The 22,345-nt window shown below is 47.4% G+C and overlaps 1 protein-coding gene across 2 annotated transcripts in view; it reads left to right on the forward strand.

The window, feature by feature from the left end:
* The window catches only part of CFAP299 (cilia and flagella associated protein 299), a 196,704-nt gene that overhangs the window by 174,094 nt on the left and 265 nt on the right, over positions 1 to 22,345 (forward strand). For both annotated transcript variants that reach the window (XM_063335653.1, XM_063335654.1), the window contains exons 5-6: positions 19,758 to 19,887; positions 21,988 to 22,084. In XM_063335653.1, coding sequence (XP_063191723.1) covers positions 19,758 to 19,887; positions 21,988 to 22,083 — 226 coding nt within the window. In that variant the 3' untranslated portion in view covers position 22,084. The remainder of the gene's footprint in view (positions 1 to 19,757; positions 19,888 to 21,987; positions 22,085 to 22,345) is intronic.

Genomic DNA, 22,345 nt, shown 5'->3' on the forward strand with positions numbered 1-22,345 from the left:
TACTGGTGCTAATGATCCGGTACTATGGATATAGACCACAAGTTAAGTCCCAACTTCATTTCAGGAACAAGGTAAAAACATCCTGAGTTTCCAAAATGCACAATCTCCAGTCGTGGAGAGGATTAGAGAGACTCTGCCCCTGAATTTGCGGCAATTGCTGTACTGCTAGTAATATTACAGTGTGAAATAATTTAGGGTCGAGGAAAAAATACCTCTCTTCAACATCATAATATCTCCAGGACTTTGCTGTGACTGACAGAGTAAATTTCATTGGATCTCTTAGAAAAAAAGATACTCGTTTCAGACAGTTTGACAAGGGCGACTCTTTGTATTGTAGTTCACAAAAAGTAGATATGTTTTTAATGTTCAGTTGTTTGTCATCATACTTAATGTTTACAAAGCTGCCTGGGTCTTTGGTTACAACTGCGTTGTGTGTTTGCTGGCCGATAGCCCAGCCCTACCAAGGGAGCTGCTGCCGAGGCTTTGGGGGAGCGGGTGGCAAAGGCTGAGAACAGCCGGGGGAAGGCTGGGGTCGCCCCAGGCGCATGGCATGGAGCCTTCTCCAGCCTCATGGGGGGAAAATGCTCCTCTCGATGTTTATCTGTGACTCCAGAGGCCTGTCCTTGCACAATGGCATTCATCATATGTGACACTTGGTGCCCCGGTTCACAGGTCGCGTGGCCCGATTTTTGCAGATTTTCAGCGCCTATGGTGTTGTTGCTTTTAGCAGTATTTATGGCGTAGTCGGTCACCCGTTAGGTTCCCACTTACGCGTGGTGCTGTCTCGTGTTTGGCATCCAGGATTTTTTGTCGTAGTCTACAAACCTCTTGGAGATGAAGCCATGCCGCTGTGCCCACAGAGGAGAGGCGGCGCAGAAGTCCGGGGGACGATTCCTCCGGGCTGCGTAGGTGTGGAAGGCAGTGGAGAGCAAGTGGCAGACAGACGCGGAGGTAGAGGCGAGAGAACATTCAGACTTGACGTTTGCATGTGTGAGAAGAAAATTCCATTGCTGCCAACTCAGTAAATGTTTAATTTGGAGATGTATGCTTCCACATCTGGCTTGTATTTAAATACAGCAAATACCTGCTTTTCACTTGTGATTTCTCTCTTTTTTTTCAATTCGAAGTTCAATCTCGTAGGAAAGATAAAGCCTCTTAAGAGGAAAGATTGGCTTTTTACAGCTTTGAACAAGCTAACTGTGTACAGTTGAACAAGGGAGATGGAAACTACAAAGCACTAAACTCTTAGGAGAGAAAAAATTGGTAACGTAGGGGAAAGACTAGCTTGCCCTCGTTGACAGTGTGGTTGTACGATCACCGGAAAGAACAGAACAGTGGGAAAGACCTCTCAGAAAACAGAAATTGGCGAAGCTGTTGTCTGGAGTGTGATTTGAGTTGAAGCTTCTGTGTGCGATTCGGGAGTCAGACGTGATTCACGGCTGTTTGCGCCCGGAGACAGCGTTACGATGCACAGACAGAGGCAGAAGGCAGTCGGACCTAGACACGATCGCTCTTCCTCCTCTCGCTGGTTCCCTGAAAATGAAGGGTTTTGCAATATTTCCCTGCGCGTTCACTCGTTCCGAGGGAGCTCGGCAGGCCGCAGCATCAGATCCTCACCAGAGGGCTGCGTGTCTCCCCTCCAGCCCCAGTTCTCTCTTCACATAGACCAGAAGTGAATTAACCTTGGCAGCGCTGACAGCCGATATGCGCTGGTGCTGCCGGGCTGGGTTTCATCAAGCCCTTGTAAATGGCCCCATTGTTTGTGTAAGATCCCTGCCAGTCACCACCGCGCAAACCCGGCCACGTCTCGGGCGCAGAGATGTGCCGAACCCTCTCCAGCTGCGTCTTGAAAAGAGCCTTTAAGGTGCCCACTGGAACGGGCTTTCTGGCATCACTGCAGTGTAACTGGTAGTGTGAGAAACAATAGCAGCTAATGGGTGAGGTCCCACACAAGGGACCCAATTAGGCACCCACCCACCTGCTCCCCTGTTTAGAGAAAGGCTTAAAGCATGAGTTCACGTGCTCTTCCAAGCAAGGAAGCTGAACAAGAACGCCAGACTGGGGCTTTCGTTACTGAATGTGTTTGCACATAAAACGTTGATTTGATCAGCCCCGTGTTTAGTTGGGTTGATTAGTTGAAATCCGTGTTAGAAAGAACGAGCGTGTGAGATACGAAGGACGAGGAGCCGAGGGTACAACCCGAACGGCTTTGCTCTCGCTCCGCCAGCGCCGCTCTCCTATGTGCTGGGTGGCTGATTTGGGGTATTGCTCATTAATAATGGGCATCGGAGGGGTGTTTGCAATGAAGCGGCAGCATCCCGTAGTTTCGCGAGCACTTTTATGGAAACTTTGCGCCTGGTTTTGCTGTCTGTAGGTACGGGCATCAGCCGGGGCACTGCGTGGGGATCCGCAGGCACTGCGCGGCTCCCGACACGCACCGGTGCCTGGGAAACCACTTTTTCCTTCCAGTTAGACCAGGAAATAGCTGTGGCTGAAGTCGGTATGTCCAGATTTTTTAATGGATGGCTGTGTGGAATAACTAGTACTTTCTTCAGTTGCCAGCTACGTCCTCGTGAAGGCAATGGCGGAAGGCTCCTGCCCTGTGTGGGTAAGCGGCGGTGCTGCGCCGGGTGCCAGCTGCTGTAGGCAAAGCCGTGCGTTTGGGGCAGGCAGCATTAAAGTTGAACTGGGGAATCACTGCATCTTGCCACGAACAGAATTTCTCCCTAATGCTTGGTGGGGTGAAGCCACGGCCCCTGTGATGAAGGTCTCCTGTGCCCGGCCCAAGAGACCAGAGGTGTTTCTTGGGGATTAACTCCCAGGAAGCAGAATTAACACCAAGGGAGGGATCTGTTTTAACTCCTTGGAAAAACTAAAACTTCCAAACTTCCCTAAAGCTCCCAAAACTCTTATTTGGGAAAGATCTAGTATCTTTAAAATGTTCGGGGTGGGGGTGGGCAGGAGCAGGGAGAGCCAGAGAGCAACCCCTGACGAGCTCAGGGTAACTTGGCGATTACTGGCTGCGTTTTTCAAGCTCTCCTGTCTGAGCTGTGCCAGTAATTAGAGATCTAACGAAGGATGGATATGCAACTGGATTTCCCACATCCTTGGTGAGGTCTGAGCAATCAGGGTCTTGAAATAAACATTTGGTGGAAAAATTCCTCAGCACCCCAAACTGGATCTGCTGATCTCCTGCGCTGCAGCAGGGGTCTGCAAGGAGTTTGGTCGCGTACAAAAAAGTATTTCCAGTTAAAAGTTCTTGTTCAGCATTGCCGTGTTTCCCATTATTTTTGGGTTATTGTGATGCCACATATTTGTCTTTTCTCCTGCGTTAATCTTTCTGTGTATGGAAATGTCTTAAACTTCTGGTTTCGCTGCTCATCCTTAGATCCTATCAGTGAAAAGTAAAAATCAACAGCGTCTTACGGGATCTTCTTTTCTGTGTGCAACGGTCATGTCCGAGATACTTCATGAAAACCAAGTTAGTGTAACTGCAGTCATTTTCAGTTTGCTTCTACAAGTATCTCCGAAAGAAACGCACGCTTCATAAGCAAAGTGCACTGACCCTATCGCTGCTTGGTGCCACTGTATCGCAGTACTTAAAAGCTTCAAATCTGCATCTCGTGGGGGGTATTAGGAAGGTAAAGAAACCAAAATCCTGGCCCATAGTTGAGATATGCATGGATAAATAATATAGTTCCCTGGGCTTCTCTTGAATACTTAAAAAAAAAAAAAAAAGTGTCGGGGGCAGACACAATCTTTTTTTGTTTGTTTGTGCTACAGAGTTCGTGTTTATGTTTGTGAAAGTCTTTATATGATGCACAATAGTGATTTTCTTTTCAAAATACCCTGAAGGCACCCGTGGTTGATGGAGAGCAGCTGGAGGTCTGGGCGGCGAGTCAGTCAGCCCCTGGGAGGATGCCCGAGGGACGGGTTTCAGCCTGGTCTGCTTCAAGACCGGGCGGCTTGCAGAATGCCCGCGGGGGCACCCCGGGGGGGTTGGTGTGCCGCACACGTAAAACACCGGGAATGTTAAAAAAGTGCGTCATGTCCTTTTTGACTTTTTTCCCCCCTGTCATCCAACATACACCTCCCTTCTCTTCCTCTACGAAATAAGTGTATTGCTTCATTTTCCTCGTCTTTAGTTTCGTTTTAAATTTTTTCCCGGTTTTCTTGGCCTCTGAATTTCGTTAATTCCGCCTGCCTCCTTTTCCCCTCTCGCTCACAGATGCTTGTGGGGAGCTCACAAAACTGGACGTTCATCTGTGAAGCCTTGTAACGACTCTGTTTTTCACGGAAACGAGAATCTCCGTCGGCCGAAGGCCGCGCTCCCTGAGGCGGGGCTGGGGGGTGGCAGTGCCGGTGACACATCTCTGGCCCGCAGGCAGCGCCGCAGCATCCCTTCCTGGGCTCAAAGCTTGCGGCTCAGAGCCATTCTCGGAGCTTTTCCTTTTCCCTTTTATCCCAGGCTTAATGGTTGAGCGGCGGGGAGTTCCCGTGTTTTTCCAAGCGAGCCCAGTGGGGCTTGTTTGGTGCAATCCGAGTCTCGCAGCCCCAGTAAATTCTTCTGGTGCTTTTCCAGCGGCTGAAGTATGAGACCAATTTAAGGAAATAATGTAATGCGCTGCAATAGTAAAGATACCATACATCTGCACGTGATGACAACTTAACTGCAGGTACTCAGTGGGTCCCACGGGTTATTTTTATTATGTCTCTGAAAATGACCACAAGCTAGGAAAGTGACTTAATTCCTTTCACTGACAGGGCATTTTTGGAGGGTATGCTTTTCCTCTGCTGTGAGTTTTAAATAGGCTCTCCCCCCTCCTGCCGGCCCCCGTTCTTGATGAATGCCTGGAGATCATGGATTTAGAATGACATTCCAGGCTGATCTAGTAACAGGGTTTGGATGCGAGAGCTGCGCGCGTCGAGCCAAGCTGGAGTCCTCGTTTGGCCAGAAATGCGTCGTTTCTGTCCGGGCAGTGCACCTGCACCGATGCGCCGGAGCTGCCACCCAGGAACCCCTCCTGCGCTCCTGCTCCTCGTGACATCCCTGCGTCGATGCGTCCTCTGGAATGACGCGGGACCTGGCCGGCTCCCTCTGTGGCGCTGGTACGCCCTGAGGTCTGCGGGATACTGATACCACGCTTTCCAAGATGTTCAAAAGCTGGGATAAACATTTGGTAGCGTGGATTTATGGCCGCCTGGGCGTGGGCAGATCGCACATGTTGTAACCACACTGAAAATATTTCCCGAAGAACAGCAGGAGAAAGGGTGGGAGAAGCACGGGCTAGCATTTAAGGTGGGGAAGGAAAGGTAATTCTTCGGACCTAGTGGTACCATTTAAAGCACTTACTACTGAGGTAACGAGAGGCGCTTTTGGGGCTTTTTTGCAATGGAACATTCAAATTATTTCTCACCTCGTATAATCCCACATATATAATGCTACAACATATAAACCCAACCTTTTCAGCCCAAAACTGATACAGAATTCAGAATTTTCACAACATTTGATGCTTTGTGAAAACCCCACAATTGATTAATCAGACCTGTCACGTCTGCTACAGTAAACAAGGAAATGGGAAATGTGTTGATAATGGGAGCCCTGTTATTTGTTTAAATAACGCTGTGCTGAACACCAGAGCCGGGACAGAGAACGGGGGTGCTAGTTCTCGTCTATAAAGTCCTGGGTGGCTTCAGACCCACCTGTCTGAGAGGAGGAGACGCAGTCTGCATGTGAGAGTGTGATAAACGGGGGTTGATAGGCTCCCTTCTGGAATTTTACGGTAATTTTCCACTATGTTCACATTTCCACTGAAACATGCCTGCAGATACCGTCTGATGCATGTGTTTCTTGCAGAATTACAAGTTCATGTAAAAACCTGAAGTGTAACGCAAATTATGGTGTCTTCCGTATTTGTGGAATTCCGTCGTGAAGGGGCCGGGTGACAGGTATTGAAGTGAACGTACAGGAGGCAGGAGTTGCGGCAGGGTGTAGCTCTAGTGGGGTGCATAGGAACCGGTAAGTTTTTTCAACTTTTGGTTGAGATATCCCCTTTTCTTATTGTTGGACATGGCAATATTCTGTTCTATATACAACACATATATCGCGTTTCCAGTACTGTAAAACATTCACCTACATTAAGCAGATGTGGAAAAATGATGATTACATCAGTTATAAATCATAATATTTGAGAATGTAGCTCAAAACATTAGGGAAGGGAACACCTTATCTATGTTTTTTAACTTAAAATTGCTGGAAAGTTATTAATCTGCTGTAACTCATATTTTCCCATTGTTAAACCATTGTGCTATTCCAGTGTTCTGGGAAGCAATTAATCTTCATTTTTTTTCTTGCGTATGCCCCACATACAGTGTCTTCAAAGAGAGATGTTTCTTGAAAAATCTTTTTGTAATTGTTTTGCAAAGTTCTGCTCTCTATCTTTTTGTCCATCGCTGTTCGTAAGGCTGCTGGCTGTGCTGCCTGGTGGGCGGACGTTACTCAGCATTGTCACGTTTTTGCTTTTCCCCCCGTCGTGTTAGACGACAATTATTTTCCCTCTTTCTACGTTAGATGACGCTTACTGTGATTTCTGGCAGTCTCGCAACTGTTGTTACGTGCCCGTTAGTTACAATCAGAATAATCTTACTGTAGCTCTCAGGGAACTTTATGGATATGTTCTTTTCCAAAGTGTGTAAAAGACTTTGCCGTCTCCGTTTGTACGCTGTGAAACACCACACATATGTAAATGTGAGTTGTTCTTGCATTGCTTCTAAATGAGAGAGCACTTCTCAGGATTTGCCAGTGATGATTCTGAATACCCTTCTTTCAAAAAGCAGCAGCAGCTTTGGTTTGAAAGGGGGGTTGGACAGGGTTTTATTCGCGTGTGATATGCAGATACGTAAAAGGCACGTGAGGCTGCTCTCACTGGAGCTTTGTCCTGGACCTGACTGAGATCAAGGCTATTTAATTGTTTTTCTTTTCTTTCTCTTAGAATCATAGTCTTTTTCACACATCAAAGCATCTTGGTCCTGGAGGATGCACAGGAGATGGGATCCACTCCCATTCTCTGGAGGCTGCAAAACCCACTCTGTTCTTTAGAGGATTTCTTAAAACATGTAAAAGCGATAAATGTGGGACAAAAGTTGAAAACAACAGGTTTATTGTACTCAAACTGATGAGGGCACTGAACCCGTTTCCAGGAAGCCATTCAGGCTTTACAGGACATTTCCTTCTCCTTATTACTGTCCTAATGTTTTCCCTAATAATTATTCTGTATTTTTTTTCTTGCTATGGTTTGGACTTGTCCAAACCATTGGCTTGATACTCCTCACTTAAAATGCTTTCATTTGGAACTTGCACTGAAAACGATCTTTTGACCTGTGAAAATCATCTGTGTTAGCGAAGAACTGGGATTGTTGTTTCTGTATTTTTTTCCATCTCTGACTTTTAGTCGTTGCACTTGCATCTAAATGCCATCAAATCTGTCTTCCTAATGGCGCTGGTGTTTGACGCTGAGCAGTGTCTCAGCCAGATGCCTTGGACCCAGCTTGCCTTTGTCGCAGCACCAATGCAGTTCCCAGGTTTTATTCCCCGTACCCTCCAGTTAACTCGCTTTGGCTGTTTCTCTGAGCGTTCGTTACCATCTTACGCCAATGATTGCCAGTTTATTTTTTAACAAACACCTTTAAACTTTTCCGTTTCAAGTAACTGTAACCATCCCAGCAGTACGTGAAAGACTATAGATATGGAAAGAACTTTTCATCATCTTTTGAAACCGTGTCAGACCTTAGCAAGGGACGCCGCAGCCTTGGGAGATGATCTCCCCCTTCATTCCAATGGGACTAAATTTGCGGCTTCAACAGGAGCCGCGCTGCTGGTACCGGACTCGGCAGGTTTTGACGCAGATCACAACACCTATTTGCTTGATATTATTTAAGATTATCTTCTCATGTTGTGTCTTAGGGTGAACATTTCGTGGAAAAGATGGGAATTTTCAAGCTTCTAAACTGATGTTCCGTCAGAAAGTTAGTGAAATTAAGCAGCGTAAAATTCTGAAAGTCAGCGAAGTCACACGGGAAAGTCCAATTGAAACTGCAGGATTGGGGCATCTCAGCCATAGCGCCGCTGTTCCTCTTTTTGGATGGGATGTTTTAAGTAGTTTCACATTTTCAGTGTTGTTATACCCTCGACACTAGATTTTCGTACATTTTAGTGGACATATGTGCAGAAAGAGTAAATTGCACCCCTGCTGCGGTCTGCGAGTAGTAAGCAGAAAAGGTTGATCCACGTAAGCTAGAAAAAAATTGCTTCTAAGTTGTAGCTTGCTGAGGAGGTTCTTGCAGTTGTTCTTTATCCGTAGTATGCAGGAATAGCCTCTTTACGTGTGCATATTGAAGACAAACAGGGAGAGCGGATTTTCTTAACTGTATCGCTGATTTGGTTTGTTCAATAGGTTTGTTCTTTCCAGGGCTACAGGTTGCGCAGCCTTATTAAGCGTACGCCGTCTGGATATCTGATGATTCAAATCTCACAGAAAAGCGTAAAGTTCACGTTGTCGGGTGTCTATCTACACGGTCTTTTTTGGAACAGTTGTAGTAACTACAGCCCCAGTAGTCCTACGTATCGGTTCGTCCTGTTTTGAACAGATTCTATCATTCTGCGTAAGGACATGTACTTTCTTTGTTTGCATCCTGTGATTCAAATAACCTCGCGCCGTTTGCAGCTCACGTGAGGAGCGACTGCCGTGGCCACTTTATCGGCATCCTCCCTCCGTTGCATCAGGTCCGTGACCTGTGTCCTCACCCGCAAGACCCAGCAAACACTTCCAAGGCGCTCGCCTGGTGCCTCTCCAGCCACGCGAAGCTCTCCTTCAGCTTCTCTCTTCCCTGCGTTTCCTCCCGTCTACTCTTAACGTGTGCAGCCTCTTCCAGTTCACACAGACTCCTCCGGGAATGGTTTTTCCGACCCAAGCATGTGCGGAGCTTTCGGTGCGCTGTGTAGTGCTGTTGTTTTCAATGTGTTCCGTGGGGCCTACATCCTTTTCATCCCTCCAGATTTCAAAGGGGTTCTGGTTATGGACTGTTTCTCATTTTAACGTGCCAGTAGATGACAGAGTTTGACTATCTAGTTCTACATGTGTGCGTCTCATGTGCGTAAGCTTTGCAGTCAAATTACAAGCTATGAATCTCTTGCAGAGAAGAGATAAGGGATGCAAATACTCTGTATGCCATTTTGCTTCATTAATATCACAGCTCTGCCGCCTCGTTGGGATTGAAATAGGGAAGTTGTCTGCCTCGATGCCCTGTCATCTCTTTGCTCTGCTGCTAAATGTACGCTTAAATTAGATATGTCAGTCTCTCACACCGATAGTATGGTTGTGATTTGAAGGCATTAAAAAACACAATGTTTTCAATAGTTATGTTGATTTGAGCCATTCAAGCTGTATTTTGCCACGTGTCACAGCAATAGCTGAAATGTGTAGTAATGGTTTGTATCTGCTTTTTAGCAGCAAAGAGAATGGGCGCTGCCTTTTCCTCTACTGAACGTTCAACCATAAGAAACTAATGAATCATACCAAGGCCAGCTTTCGCAAAATGTGGTGCCTGAAGTTAAACCTACTGTTTTTTAAGTAACTAAGTAAGTGACTTTTAAACAGCTATTAGTAATTCTCCCCAGACTTAGCAGTCTCCAGGGTGCTCTGGTCCCACCGAAGCCGAGCAAAACGCATCCTTTTCTTTACTAGTATTGGCAAGCTGTAAACTGCAAAGCCCGTTTTCCAGCAGTTTTTACTTCCTGGACCCAGAGTTTGTAACCCAGAGGTTTTCTGAGGATGTGTTTTACAGCAGCCCTTCGGATCTGATCAGCTTAGGAGTGACTCTGCCAAAGTCCTTTTTCCTCCAGACAGGGTAGTCCTTTCCTGAAAAGCTGGGGTTTTTGTCACTTGAAGGGAAGTTAAGTTGCTCAAGGTAGAACCTCCTGATGTGTTCTAATCTCTCCTGTTCCTGCGTATTTAAAAGCTTGTGGTCACGGCGATGTAGGGGAAACCCTGAGCGTACTGCAGAAAGGTGGGGGAGGCAGGAAGGGGAGTTGTAAAGCAGGATTTTGAACATGTGCCTAAATGTTTCAGATTTGTCTTCTAAATGTGTTGTATAGTTGGCAAAGTTTGGAGGATACGCAACGCCTTGCAGAAAACAGCCGGGCAGGCCAGTGCCCCGCCTCCACGGTGCCTGGGGTAGCAGCAGAGGAAGGTGCGAGGGGAACGGAGCTCTTCTCCGGGGATGGGATTTTCCCCGGGCCATTTCCCAGTTCCAGTGGGAAGGATGCATCTGCATGTCCCCATGTCGCTTGGAAATTGCAGCCTCGCTCGTTCAGCAGACTGGTTGCTCTGAGGACTCCTTCAGTGTACAAGCCATTAGGATTTCAAAGGATTTGCATTAGTGAGGTCTGGGAAGGAGGAAAGAATCCTTTCCAAGCCTTGAAGGTTGTCTGTCTCTCCTGGCTTTTTACCTCACACCATTGAAGTAAAATACGAGGAAAAAGAAGTGTTCTTTTTTCATAGGAGTATTACTTTTCATCAGTTCGACTGATAATTAGAAGTTTTAGCACAGGGTTTTATAGATGAATTCTTTCTGGACTCAACTCTTTGCCTAAGGAGGTTACAGCTGGAAAGGAAGACGACCTTGAAAGAAACCGCAGGAAGACAGAGAGGTACATGCATACCTTGAGCGTGCTTTGAATGCATGCCTTCAGAAAAATCCGTCATTTCATCGCAGATGCTTAATCAGACTTTGATCAAGAGGTTAATTTATGCGTGGATGTTCACCCCGCGTCCTTCAGAAGGGAAGACGTTGGAGAAGCTTGCCCAGCTCCACAAATGCGCCTATCCAAATCAATATGCAGCAACACTTGGACATTTCCTTTACTATCTCGCCTACCTGTCTAGATGCCATTTAGTTCCTCCAGGTCTTCCTGCTCATCGTGTCTTCTTACAACTCTGACCCAACAAAGCACCTCAGCGTTGTTGTCAGCGCGACCTTGGTACGCGTCCGAAGGTCATGTTTTCAAAAGTGTTAAAGGTGTAGGCAGGCGCCCAGGGGGGTTTTGAAAAACCTGTGGAAGCTCCCTGCCGCGCACCCCGCCTGCTAGGAGAAACCGTCAGGGTTTGGAAGTGGGTCTTGGCACTTACCTGCGTCTCTGGCACCTGAAGCCGTTAGTTGGGTGATAGCGCAGGGCTGCTCCTGTTCATCGTGCTCTGTCTTTTCGTTAATGGAAGGGGAAAGCTAGTAACTGAACCTGTGTGACACCCAGACAAATGCTCTACCGTGATGCCTTTCTGCATTTCTAGGTCAGCCTTTGCTAGAAATTCCCCTCAGATAATCAGGCAGTAAATCTTTCCCTGAGATTTTTTTCTTTTCTGAGGAGGATTCAGTGATCTCTTCTCCCGTCTCGCTGCTGGTTGTTACATACTCCTTTGCCGCAGTGAGGAGCCGGTTTTGGTGAAGCCATCGTGAATGCGCTTGAGGTCCCCTGTTCTCCAGAGGTGGTTGTTGAGAACCCGAGCTGGCCACACCACAGGTGTGGAACAGGGACAGCGAGACCTGGTTTCTAAATGGCCCTTGCTTTGTTTGGTTGGTTTTGTTTTGTTTTAGCAGCCAAGGCCTGGCTAGGGGGGAAACTTTTATGACTGAGATTTTTATTTTTATAAGGTCATTTTTTTGGCTCCCGTCTAAAGGCCCTTTGAAAAATTAAAAAAGAAATTACTTGATTGGCTGCCTAGTGTTGCAATCGCCATGTACTGGTATGCAAAAGAACAGGGATGCTGGTTTTGTACGTTGATCTATCAGCTATATGCAGCTTCCAACAGGCCTTCAGTGATTATTAATTGCACAATATGTATAAGGTATTCATCCTGTTGTTCCTTCAACAATTACACGCCTCTCTTTTATCTTCTTTGTTGTAGCTTCAAGATAAAACTTTTTTTTTTTTCGTTGGCCATAAATCCTAATGTGTTGGGTGGTTTTATTCTTTAAAGATGGAGAGAACTAATAAGGTAATACATTCTGAGTGATTACTGCACAACTTCTGGAGCCTGACAGTAGTTTCATAATTTCTTGGGATCGAGCCTATAACCCCGAGGACTTCAATTTATTTTCCTTTTATTGCTTTTATTTCTTCTCTTTTTCTTATTAATCTTAGCCTTCATCCTGAAATGCAAAAGGTGTACCCAGCCGGAGTTCAAACGGTGCTGGGAGTACTGAGCAGATTACGCAAAAACCACCTTGGCCACGAGAACCGTGTCAGAATGCTCCAGCGCTGGGGGAGACTGCTAACACCCGACGAAAGAAAAAGCAGACGGACCTGCAAGTTGGAGCGCTTGGGCCAGGGTGGACGTCAGGAGGGACGTCCCCAGGCTGGGTCCAGCTGGGACAATGCTGCCGCCCCCAGCCACTTCCCTGGGCCTGTCCGGCGTCTGGAGGTAGAGCGTAAATATACGCAGCAACAGTTATCACAGCAAGTTCTGCCAGAGTTTGAGGAAACTGCACTGTTTCCAAATTCTGAAACCACGGGTCACCCCAGACAGGCAGTAACACAGTCTCTCCCTGTTCATGTTCTGCAGAAGGATTTTGTGGGTTATCTTAAGCATTTTTGAAAAACAGGTAGCAATTCTGTTGTTTAATTTCCCGTTTGTAGTTTTCAGTCCAAACTGAAGAAAGGAAAGGAAATCTTTGGCTCTCAAAGGTTCAGTCAATGATATGCGCTGCCGTATCAACAATGATACGTTCTCCTGGAAGCAAAGGTAGCGTCCTTTCTTTCCCTGCTGATTTTTGAACCGTTTCTTTGCGTTTGTTAAGGTCCCGTCGAGAACTGTTCTGCCCAGGGGTGAGGAGAGTTTGGGAGGAAGGGAGAATCCTAAACTGTGGAAATGCAAAGGGAAACTTAACGTAGCGGTTAGGGGTTTGGTGACTTCAATGACTTCCTCTGGAGGGAGAAAACTTGAGGCACACACCTAGGTTATGAAGACTGTAATACGTGGCCTGATTGAAGTCCGTTGGCTTTGATGGATGGTGAAGTGCGATGGCTCGTGGCATAAGAGGATGATGAGACATGAGAGCAGGCAGTTGGTAAGAGAGCCCAGAGACGCACAGGGTGATCGTCTGGGTCCCGTTCCTGCGTGTAGAACACCCACGTCGAGTGTGCAGGTAGGTGGTGTAACACGCGCTCATTGTGTTAGGCATATTTAAGATAGTCTTTGATTCGTAATAATTCATGACCAGAAGAAAATTTATGTGGTGAGTAAGGTCTGTGTAACGAATCGTTCAACAGCTCGGTGTGTGTGTGTGTGACACAGAGGAGGAAAACGTAACTGCTTTAGTCACTGGTAGACAGACCAACGAGATGAACTTCACAGCAGCTGTTAATGGGCACGGGCAGGAGAGGTGTGCACTTGGCAGTAGCTGAGAACATCGATTGAACTGAGTTTTCCAATATAAAAATGACTATTTTATACGAAGGTTAGAGGTTCTTGTTATTCTGTCAAGAAAAAGGCCGAAAACCAGAATCACAGGGTGATAGCATCTTTTGGCTGTGGGAATTCCAACTGTCTTTGTGTAACAGAATCGCTTTCCAAGTCCTGCTTGTGTTGCCGTTGTTCTGACCGAGAAATGTGCCGGTCCATGTCAAACTCAAGCTTCAGACGTCCAGCATCCTTGAGGCACTTCTGGCCTGCATCACAGGACTGAGATCTGCGTTATGCTCTTGTCTGGTCTAGGCGCACGTTTCCCAGGCAGTGTGGGTTCACAGTTCAGTGGAGCTTGTCGCAGCGTACCTTGCGTTTACCTTCGCCTTCAGTGCGCTGCCCTTCACAGTATGCCCACACGCGCATGAGAGCGGACTCAGAGGCTTGCGGAGCTGGCACGCAGTTCCACAGCAGGTCAACTGGAAGCTGCAGGTGCTTGTTTTTGCATATCGCACTCCTTTTTCCTCCTCGATGTAGGGAAAGCGGGCAATCTCAGGGGCAGATCCCAGGCAGAAGGTGGAGCAGCTGCGTGGCTTGGGGGTTATCAGGAGGAGAGGGTAAGATCAAAGGCTTACAGCGCCCAGAGGAGCTCTGCAGGCCCTTTGATCTCAGAGCTGCTCCAGCACTCCGACGATGTCATCTAACACTGACGACGTTAAATGAAAGCCCCGCTGGACGCTTCCCTGCAGTCCCTGTGCGTGGCGTTCATCGTTGGGCTTCATGACAGGGTCTCCTGAGCAGAGGGCTTGGCTCTTTGCGCACCCTCACGGCACTGCTTTTGCGGTGTCGGGTCAGGATCTCGGCCCTCCCGTGGAGTGCTGAGTTCATCACCCTATGGAATCACGCGCGAACAGGAATCGGCATGGATGTGCTCCTTTCGGAGGGCTTCTTGCTGAGTGAGGGAAGGGAAAAGGAAAAAAATTATTTGTTTTCAAAGGCACAGAAAAAGGGGGGGAGTCAATGTCTCAGGGAGCTATTTTCAAGCTCTGGCTACTCATAAGCTTCGTTGCCGTGGAGTAGCTGTAGCCACAATGACTAGCAGCGATATGTTAGTTCTTGTCCTCTGCTTGTTGAACGTGCTGGGCGAGCATCAGCCCTCCTACAGCTGGTGCAGCTCTGCTGCTGTTGTCCGCCTGAATTTCAGGGTTTCTGCTGTTGCCTGGGAGAGATGCGAAGGATGGGCTGCGCCGGGGAGCTGCAGGGAGAAGGTGCTGGCGCTGGCCGCAGAGCGTGGCACGGGACACGTCCAGGTTTGGGCAAGAGGGAGCAGCTCCCAATTTTCCACGCCCCTAGGAAACCAGGGATGAATGGGTTCTGGGGGCCAGATGCTCATTTCCACCAATTCTGTACAAGAGTTCATTGGGGTTACTCCTGATTTACAACCAGTTTGCAAGATGTGTGAGTGTACCTGAATCCCAGAGGGCTTTAATTCAGTAGCGACAATATAGCGTGGGTAAGCAGGAGAAAAACCACCAAAACAGCTGTTGTGCACTGTAGCTGTGGACAAGTCAAACTGCCCTGGTTTTCCAAAGTACCGCAATATATCTCACGCTACCCTGGCAATCATTTGAGAAATACAATTATTTCAGTCAAAGCTGCTTCAAGATGAAAAAAGAGAAGCAAAACTCAGCATCTTTAAATTTCTTCGGTGGAAAAAGTAGCTTGTTGATGTTCGACAGAGGCCTGTGACATGCGTCTCATTACGAAATAGCGGTTGGCGTGGAATCAGGCTTATCTGCTGTATTACGTGGTGCCGTGTCCCACCGAGGCGCTGACCTCGTTTGCACCAGAAAGCTGCGGAAGGACCGGCGGGCCCAATCCCGTCCCAGTATGTTGGTACTTTGTCGTATTTGGCAAGCGCTTGCAGAATGCTGGTTTCCCCGCGGTAGAGCGATTACCGGCGCGCTCCTACCGGAGGGCAGAAAGAACGAGAACGCCAGGATAAAGGAGCTGCAGCTTCTTTTTATTCCCGGTTCCAGCCTCCTTTGTTGTCCTGCATCCCTCTGTCTCCCTTGTCCGCACCCTTCTGCTGCTGCCCGACTGAAGCAAGCCAGTCTGTAAATTACCGGGAGGGGGTCTGAAGCCAGATATTTTGCATCGCAAATTCATAGAACCACAAACTGAAAAAAGCTGTTGAGCCGTCATTGTTTATAATTAGTTTTTGACTGAAGTCCCAGTCTGCTATAGGGAATGGTTTTATCTTTGTGTACGCGTGGGTGGGAAGAGAAAAGTAGAGAACTGAACCAAGGAACCAATCCTTATCCTGAGGGGAAGAAAGAATAGGGTAGTATAATCTAACCCCATGGGATCAAAGGTGGGGCCAACACAGACATAAACACCTTTACACTGTGTTCTGTCTCCCTGATTTTGCTGATTTAAATAGTAAATAGTAAGCTGGGACAACAAAGCCCTTACCCTGCAGATGCACACCTTCCGTACGTTTGGTCAGATGGCGATTGGCAAAACCCGCAGCGTGCTCGGTGTCTGAAGCGCTCTCGGTCTGCCATGGCATCCCAGCCCCTGGAACGCCCCGTGTAAGTAGTTCTTCCGTCACAGCTCGTTTCCCACTGCAGAATAAGGGAAAAAGGGGGAGGATCACACACTGAGGCATCAAAATCCCAAGGATTTGCCTCTAGGAAACGGGTTGTCCTGCTGCCTGACCGTCAGCAGCCACAGGGCTCCAACCACAGCACCCCGTCTCCCAGGGATGGCAGCTGGGACTCTTGGCCGCTCTGCCATCAGTCCGTATATCCCAGGGAAAAATCTCCAACATTCTCCGTGCCCTGGCTCCCCCAGCCACTGCTGAGCTGTAATAAAGCCCGTCTTACATCTCACAAGAATGTCAAGTGGTTTAATGCATGTTTACAGAAGGACCTGGAGATTTTGGGATGAAAGACATTCTGTAAGCACCATGTGGTTTGATGTCCTGCCATCTTGGTACCTGAAGGATAACTTTAAGGATACAAACACCTGTAATTCAGACTCCCATGTTCTGGGAGGGCATCTGCCAGCCTGCGGAATGAAAATCTGCTCAGACCAGAATTAGCTGATGAATGAAAAAAAAACCCGCCTCGCATATTTTCGTCCGTATTCCCAAACGCAGTGTGGTACTCGTTATATACCACTGTACCAACAAGTCATGGTCGTAAAAAAAAAAAAAGAAAAAAGAAAAAAAGATGCATTCTTCCTGCAGCTGGACTATGAGCGCTGCCAAGTCTCCCGTACTCCACGTATGTAAGTGCCATGCTGAAAAATGTTACCTTTCTTCCAGAACACATGGTAATCAAACAAAATAATAATAGAAAAAACGTACACTGAAGGTTTTTTCTTTTGCATTTGATCATGTTCATCTGATAGCATGTTTTCATCTCACGATAATTTAAATACTTAAAGCCGCATGGAATTCTGCTAACAAAAATGAGTTGGATTAGATCGGGATTATAGCAATTCCTAAATAGCATTTACTGCACAAGTTTAGTTGAGTGCTTATTCTAGAGAAAGAGACACAGATGAGATGGGGTTCCCTCGGTCCCGATTTCCAGCCCCCTCGTCTTGCAGCGTCCTGCTGGCAGAAAGCACGGATGAGAGCGAGCAAGTTTCCCCTTAACAGTCACGGGCAGGGGAGAGGCTGCTCCGGAGAAGCCTTCTCCAAGCCCTTGCTCCTCTGCTCAGAATGTTCTTCTGACCTCCTGCCTATTTAGGAGAAATTCCTGCTAGCATAGGTTACTTTGTCCTGCCAGGAACGCTGTCCCGTAGCTGCAGCAGCCCCTCTCATCCTTCCTGCTGGAGGGGGGCGTGAGGCTTACTTGAATGTCTGTTGATGGCATCTCTTGATGTCGTCAGTTTTCAGTGAAGAACATGAATAAAGGTGTGCAGGGGAAATTTCCTTCTGTGTCCAGACATCTAGGCTTCCTGAAAGCCGCCGCTATCTTGCTGTCTGCTGGTCTTTGTTGTAGAGAAGGTGGGAATGCCGAGCAGCGCGGGGCTCGTTCGTGGGCAAGGCAGCCGGGGAGATGCACAGGGCACTGGCCATTCTCGTAGCCCTCAGGACGGGGTTTTTACTTGGGGTATATGTCTCGCATCTAAGCACGTGATGGGATCTGATTTGTCATGGGGCGAAAGAGTCCATAAACGAACTGTTTGCGCTAGACATTGATTTCCCAGCAGAAAGGCTCTGAGCTCTGCACTTGTCTTCACTGCTTTACATGGGGAAGTATGGCAGGAATGGGGCTGGAAACTTGGCAAAACGCAGGAAGTTACTATCTGATGTCTAATTGACTATTTCCGCCTTCAGATGTTTAATTTATTTTTAATGAGTGTGGGTATGTCTTTGCAGAGAGACATATATCCTCCCTCCCTTCCCACCACCCAAGATAACGTAGAGCAATTCCTTCCTAATCTGGTAGTCATTTTCCAGCAGAAGCCATCTCTGTGCAATTGGACTCGTTAACCAAGTCGTGTCCTGGGAGACAGGGAGATGTTGTATGGTTGAAATAAGGTAATTGAGTGGATAGTTAAAAGAATCTGTGTATTTAATTTGTATATAAGTTTATGCACATTCTTACTCCTAGATCTAAACGGCGAATGACAAAATCTTCAGTTTACCACTTAATGTGGGAGCACTCAGGAGCATTAAATAATTCTGTAGATGACAAATTAGCACATCAAAGCAAAGCAGTTATTAGTAAGGCGAACGAATTGTGCCCACCCGCCTTTCGCTCCTTTTCTGCAGGCCACCGCAGCGTTGGGCTGCACAGGGTTGCAGAGGGCAGCGCCTGCTGGCGCTAATTCCCTTGCTCAAGGGCCTAACTTTGTGCTGGCCACCCCGTTTCATGTTGCCTGCCTGTAGCCAAGGCTGTCGCCTTCACTTGCAAATCACCTGCTGATTTCAGTCACGCTGGGGTGAATTCTGTGAGGGCGTCGTAAATTCATCTCCACATCATTATTGCTCCATTCCTACCAGGGGTGTTCAGGATGTAAAAAGTTCTAGTATACGCCGCAGCGGGGCTTATTGCTTTGCACTCTTTCACAGTGAGGGAGAAATCAAGGTGCTCTAAAAAACAGAACCATCTATCTACTTGGACTAGAGTATTCTTGCAGAAGGCAGGAAAATTAAAAGGTATTTTGTAAATTTCTTGAATCCTCCTTACACGCAGAATGATTTCCTGACCTCCTCCCGTCTCCTCCACCTTTTGCAAAGAGACATGCTCATCTGGTCAGCAGCACCAATGCAACGTGCCGCTTCAGTGGTGGAACGAGCATCCCAGCGCGGCTCACGTAGCGGCACCGTCACGTTGTGCCCTTTGTAGGTACATCCGAGCCAAGAAGGTTTCTAAACAAATACTAACTGTGAGCGTGCAAATGACAGCCTGATCGTTGGCCGGGTGGCAAGTACAGAGCCCAGAAGGGCTCAGCTCAGGTGATAAGAAGCTTGAGAAGTCAAAAACACAAAAGCGTGAGAAGTTTCGGGGAATTCCAGCACCTCTGACCTGGGAGAAAGACAGATAAACTGCGGGAACCCTCCCGCGCCCATTTTGTATTTGACACAGCCGTACGGTTCCTTTCGAGTTCTGTGTAGCGCCAGACATGGTGGAAACGAGAGAGCGGTGCCAGCCCCATGGAAGGCTTTGCTCGGCATTAACCCCAGGCTGACACCTGCAGCTCCGGGGAGCTGGGATTTTCCATGGGGAGCTGGAGTTCAGCCCCTCCCGCCGTGTCTGGCCCACAAGGAGATTTCCAAAAACTCCTTACTACCAGAATTATATTAAAAACAAGAGAAAGGAAAACAGTAAGGCGGAGAGAGGGAGGGAGTTCCAGTGCGATCCCAAGGGGAAACGGTCGGTTCCCACATCTGGTTTGCAGATCGGTGGTGGTCCGGGAAGCACTTTCAGGTGGTCTCCAGAGCTGTTTCCGTCACAGTAGTGGTTCTCAAGCACAACCACTTCCCACTGGCTACAACCCGGGCTCCAAGTCCTTCTGTAACGCTGGTCCTGAGCGGATGAGGAGGCAGCTCGGGGCCTCCATTCCGGTTTGCCAGGGATCGGATATGTAGGGCCATATCTGGGCAAATTTTCTAATATTTGGTAGATTTCTGCTCCTCGGTGAATCTGTCTGGCTTTCAGAGGGACTGTTGTGGAACGGGGAGCTACTCGGCGTGAATAAGGAGGCCAGAATCTGCCCTTTAAGCTGGAAGAATTACATGCATTAAAAGTACAGCATTTCTGTTTCACATTTTCACAGCTTTTACAACTGGGATAGAAATGTCAGCACTTCACATTCCAGCCCAAATTACCAAGTGATTGCAGAAAATGCCTGTGGACTGCTCTTCAAGAACAAAAGTGATAGGAAAACAATAAATGTGGATCCCAAGGTAAATGTCTGTCTCTCCCCGCCCCCCCCAATATTCTAAATTGCCTTTATGCAATGGAGTTTGACTGCTAAACTGTTGAGTCCGATTGTAAACAGTGTCTTTATCAATACACACGTAATATTTCAGGCTTACTCAGACACGCTGTTCCCCTTGTTAACACAGCTGCTCTGGTCCCTGTCAGGATAAACTTAACCTACCTTGTTTATGACCGAGCCTGGCTTGGCCTTTCCCTCGTGACGACAAAAACCAGAAGTTGAACTGACTGATAAAACAGAAAGGTTTCCCAGGCAGGGTTTCTCTGACACACCGTGTAAGGAAAAATTGCCAAAATGTCGGTGACGCATCCTGGGGCTGGTGGGTCCCTCCTCTTAGAAATCAAATCTCTTTTATGAAACAGGCCTGCAGGTGGGTAAAAATAAATGTCGGGTAAAAATAAAATAAATAGTAGGCTACTTTGAAACAGAAGCTGCAACTAGCAGGAACTGTGATATCCCAAACCCTGGCAGGGCCTGCTGAACACCAGCAAATCCAGACAGCAGGATCAGATCCTGCATCTGACAAGTGGGCCATCTGCTGCCCCGGCACTTCTGCAGTGGTGCACTGACACTGGCAGAATTCCTTTCCCAACCGCACACAATCCTTGTTCGTCTGCTTTAATATGAGTTTTGACAAGTCCTAAGGAAAGCGGGCCCATTAAGGTCATTTAGTTCTTGTAGCAGATTGAGACTGTCACCGGCATAAGGGTCAAACTTGGGTTTTAAACCCCGTCCCTCACAAAAGAGGAATTTGGCACTAGATGGATCTTCTTGTGGAGAGCTGTGTTCCTCTAGCATGCAGTAAATGGTTCAGAAGGCTTTGCAATTGAATGGAAGAAAGGAAAACACTTGTGCCTCAGCAGTGCTATAAACTGGATGAGCGTTGTGGGCTCTGCGTCTCGTATATATGATTGACAGCACAAACGTATGCTTCGCTTTCCCCTAAAAATGGCTCTGATCCTATTGTTGCTGAAGTTGATTGCTCTCTACCGATTATTTACATAGCCGTTGGATCCAAACAAAGCAAATGCTCGAATCGTACCCGGACGTTCCATTTTCAGCCATAGTTTGAAAGCTGATTAAATTGCCGCGGGTATTTTGTCTTTCACGTTGAGAACTGAATGGGTTGTAACATTATAGACAGCTTCGCTCTGGAGGAAACCAACTGTGTTCCTCTGGTGCCAACCACACTTTTTTAAAATTTACAACTGTAGTCCTTGGACTACAGATTGGATGTGACAAACACACCCGAGCTTTGGTTACTCTCAAAACCAACGTGAACTAAGCTGGGCAATAATTTGCTTGGGTTTCTACAGAACTGGCCTAGGATGAGGGTTTCTTTGATGTGCTTCCCATGGAAGATGGTTGTGTATGAATAGTAACAGTACAAAATATCAAATTATATGCATTTCAAAATAAGTGCATTGGTTTGTTAGAAATTCAAAAATGCATACCTAAAAATGTGTTTGGTTGCATTGAAAGTGGGCCACCAGTCCAACTTCCTGCAGCTGCAGAACATCTGTAACGAATAACCAGCTCTTCGGTGTCTATGTGAGAGATCCTCGCGTGCCAAGAGCCACGATAAGATGCATTTGTGCGTGTACGTTGTGTGTCCCTGCAGGTTGCAGGGCACCGGCCTGTGAGTCCCCATGGATCCATCCGGCTTTGGCATCTCCGTAACCCTCGCTGATGGAGAACGAGCTTTTGCGAAGTGCTTGCGATGGGCGAGACTGAAATCAGCACAAGTTGTCTCGTGGGGGTTCAGCTTGAACCCCAGCTGCCTGGTCTTCGCAAGCGGGCCTTCTCTTTGATCACTCGACAGTCCGCTCGTTCCTAGTTGTATTTAGCTAGAAGAACTCCATCCCTGTCTTTGCATCTGCTAAAAGCACTGTAGGAGAATCAAACTGCCCGGCGCCAGGACATTAATCCTCACTGAGAAATCCCCACCCTCAGAGCTAGTTTTATTTATCAAACTTGATGTTCCGAGGGAAGAAGAAGATAACTCGTTAAACTAAAAACCATGTCTTTTCGCTTTTCTGAGTATCTGTAACGTTCTGTGTTTCAGGCCTACCCAGGAGACGACACCACACGGACGCCTGTTGAAACACATCTCTATCTCCACGTCGTTATCTATGACCACATCGTCAGAAGAGGGACCTAAGGTCTGTCTGTGTGGCTCTTCTCCCAGTGATTTGTTCAGCTATTTTAAAGTCATCTGGAAGAAAAATAAACAGTTGAAAGATCTTTACCTTGTGTTCAGGGTCAGGAAGGGCGATATTTATACTGGTTTAGAGTTGTTTTGCGCCTCGTTCCTTGAGGGAAGTAAAGTGGAAGGAAGACCCCATACTGGATGTAGAGCTGCTGTGTCTGGGCCCCTTGTTTGTCCTTTGTGAAGTCCATGGGGTGTGTGAATTGCAAAAGCA

The sequence above is a fragment of the Chroicocephalus ridibundus genome, chromosome 5 (genome assembly GCF_963924245.1).
Source record: "Chroicocephalus ridibundus chromosome 5, bChrRid1.1, whole genome shotgun sequence".
Classification (NCBI taxonomy): Eukaryota; Metazoa; Chordata; class Aves; order Charadriiformes; family Laridae; genus Chroicocephalus; species Chroicocephalus ridibundus.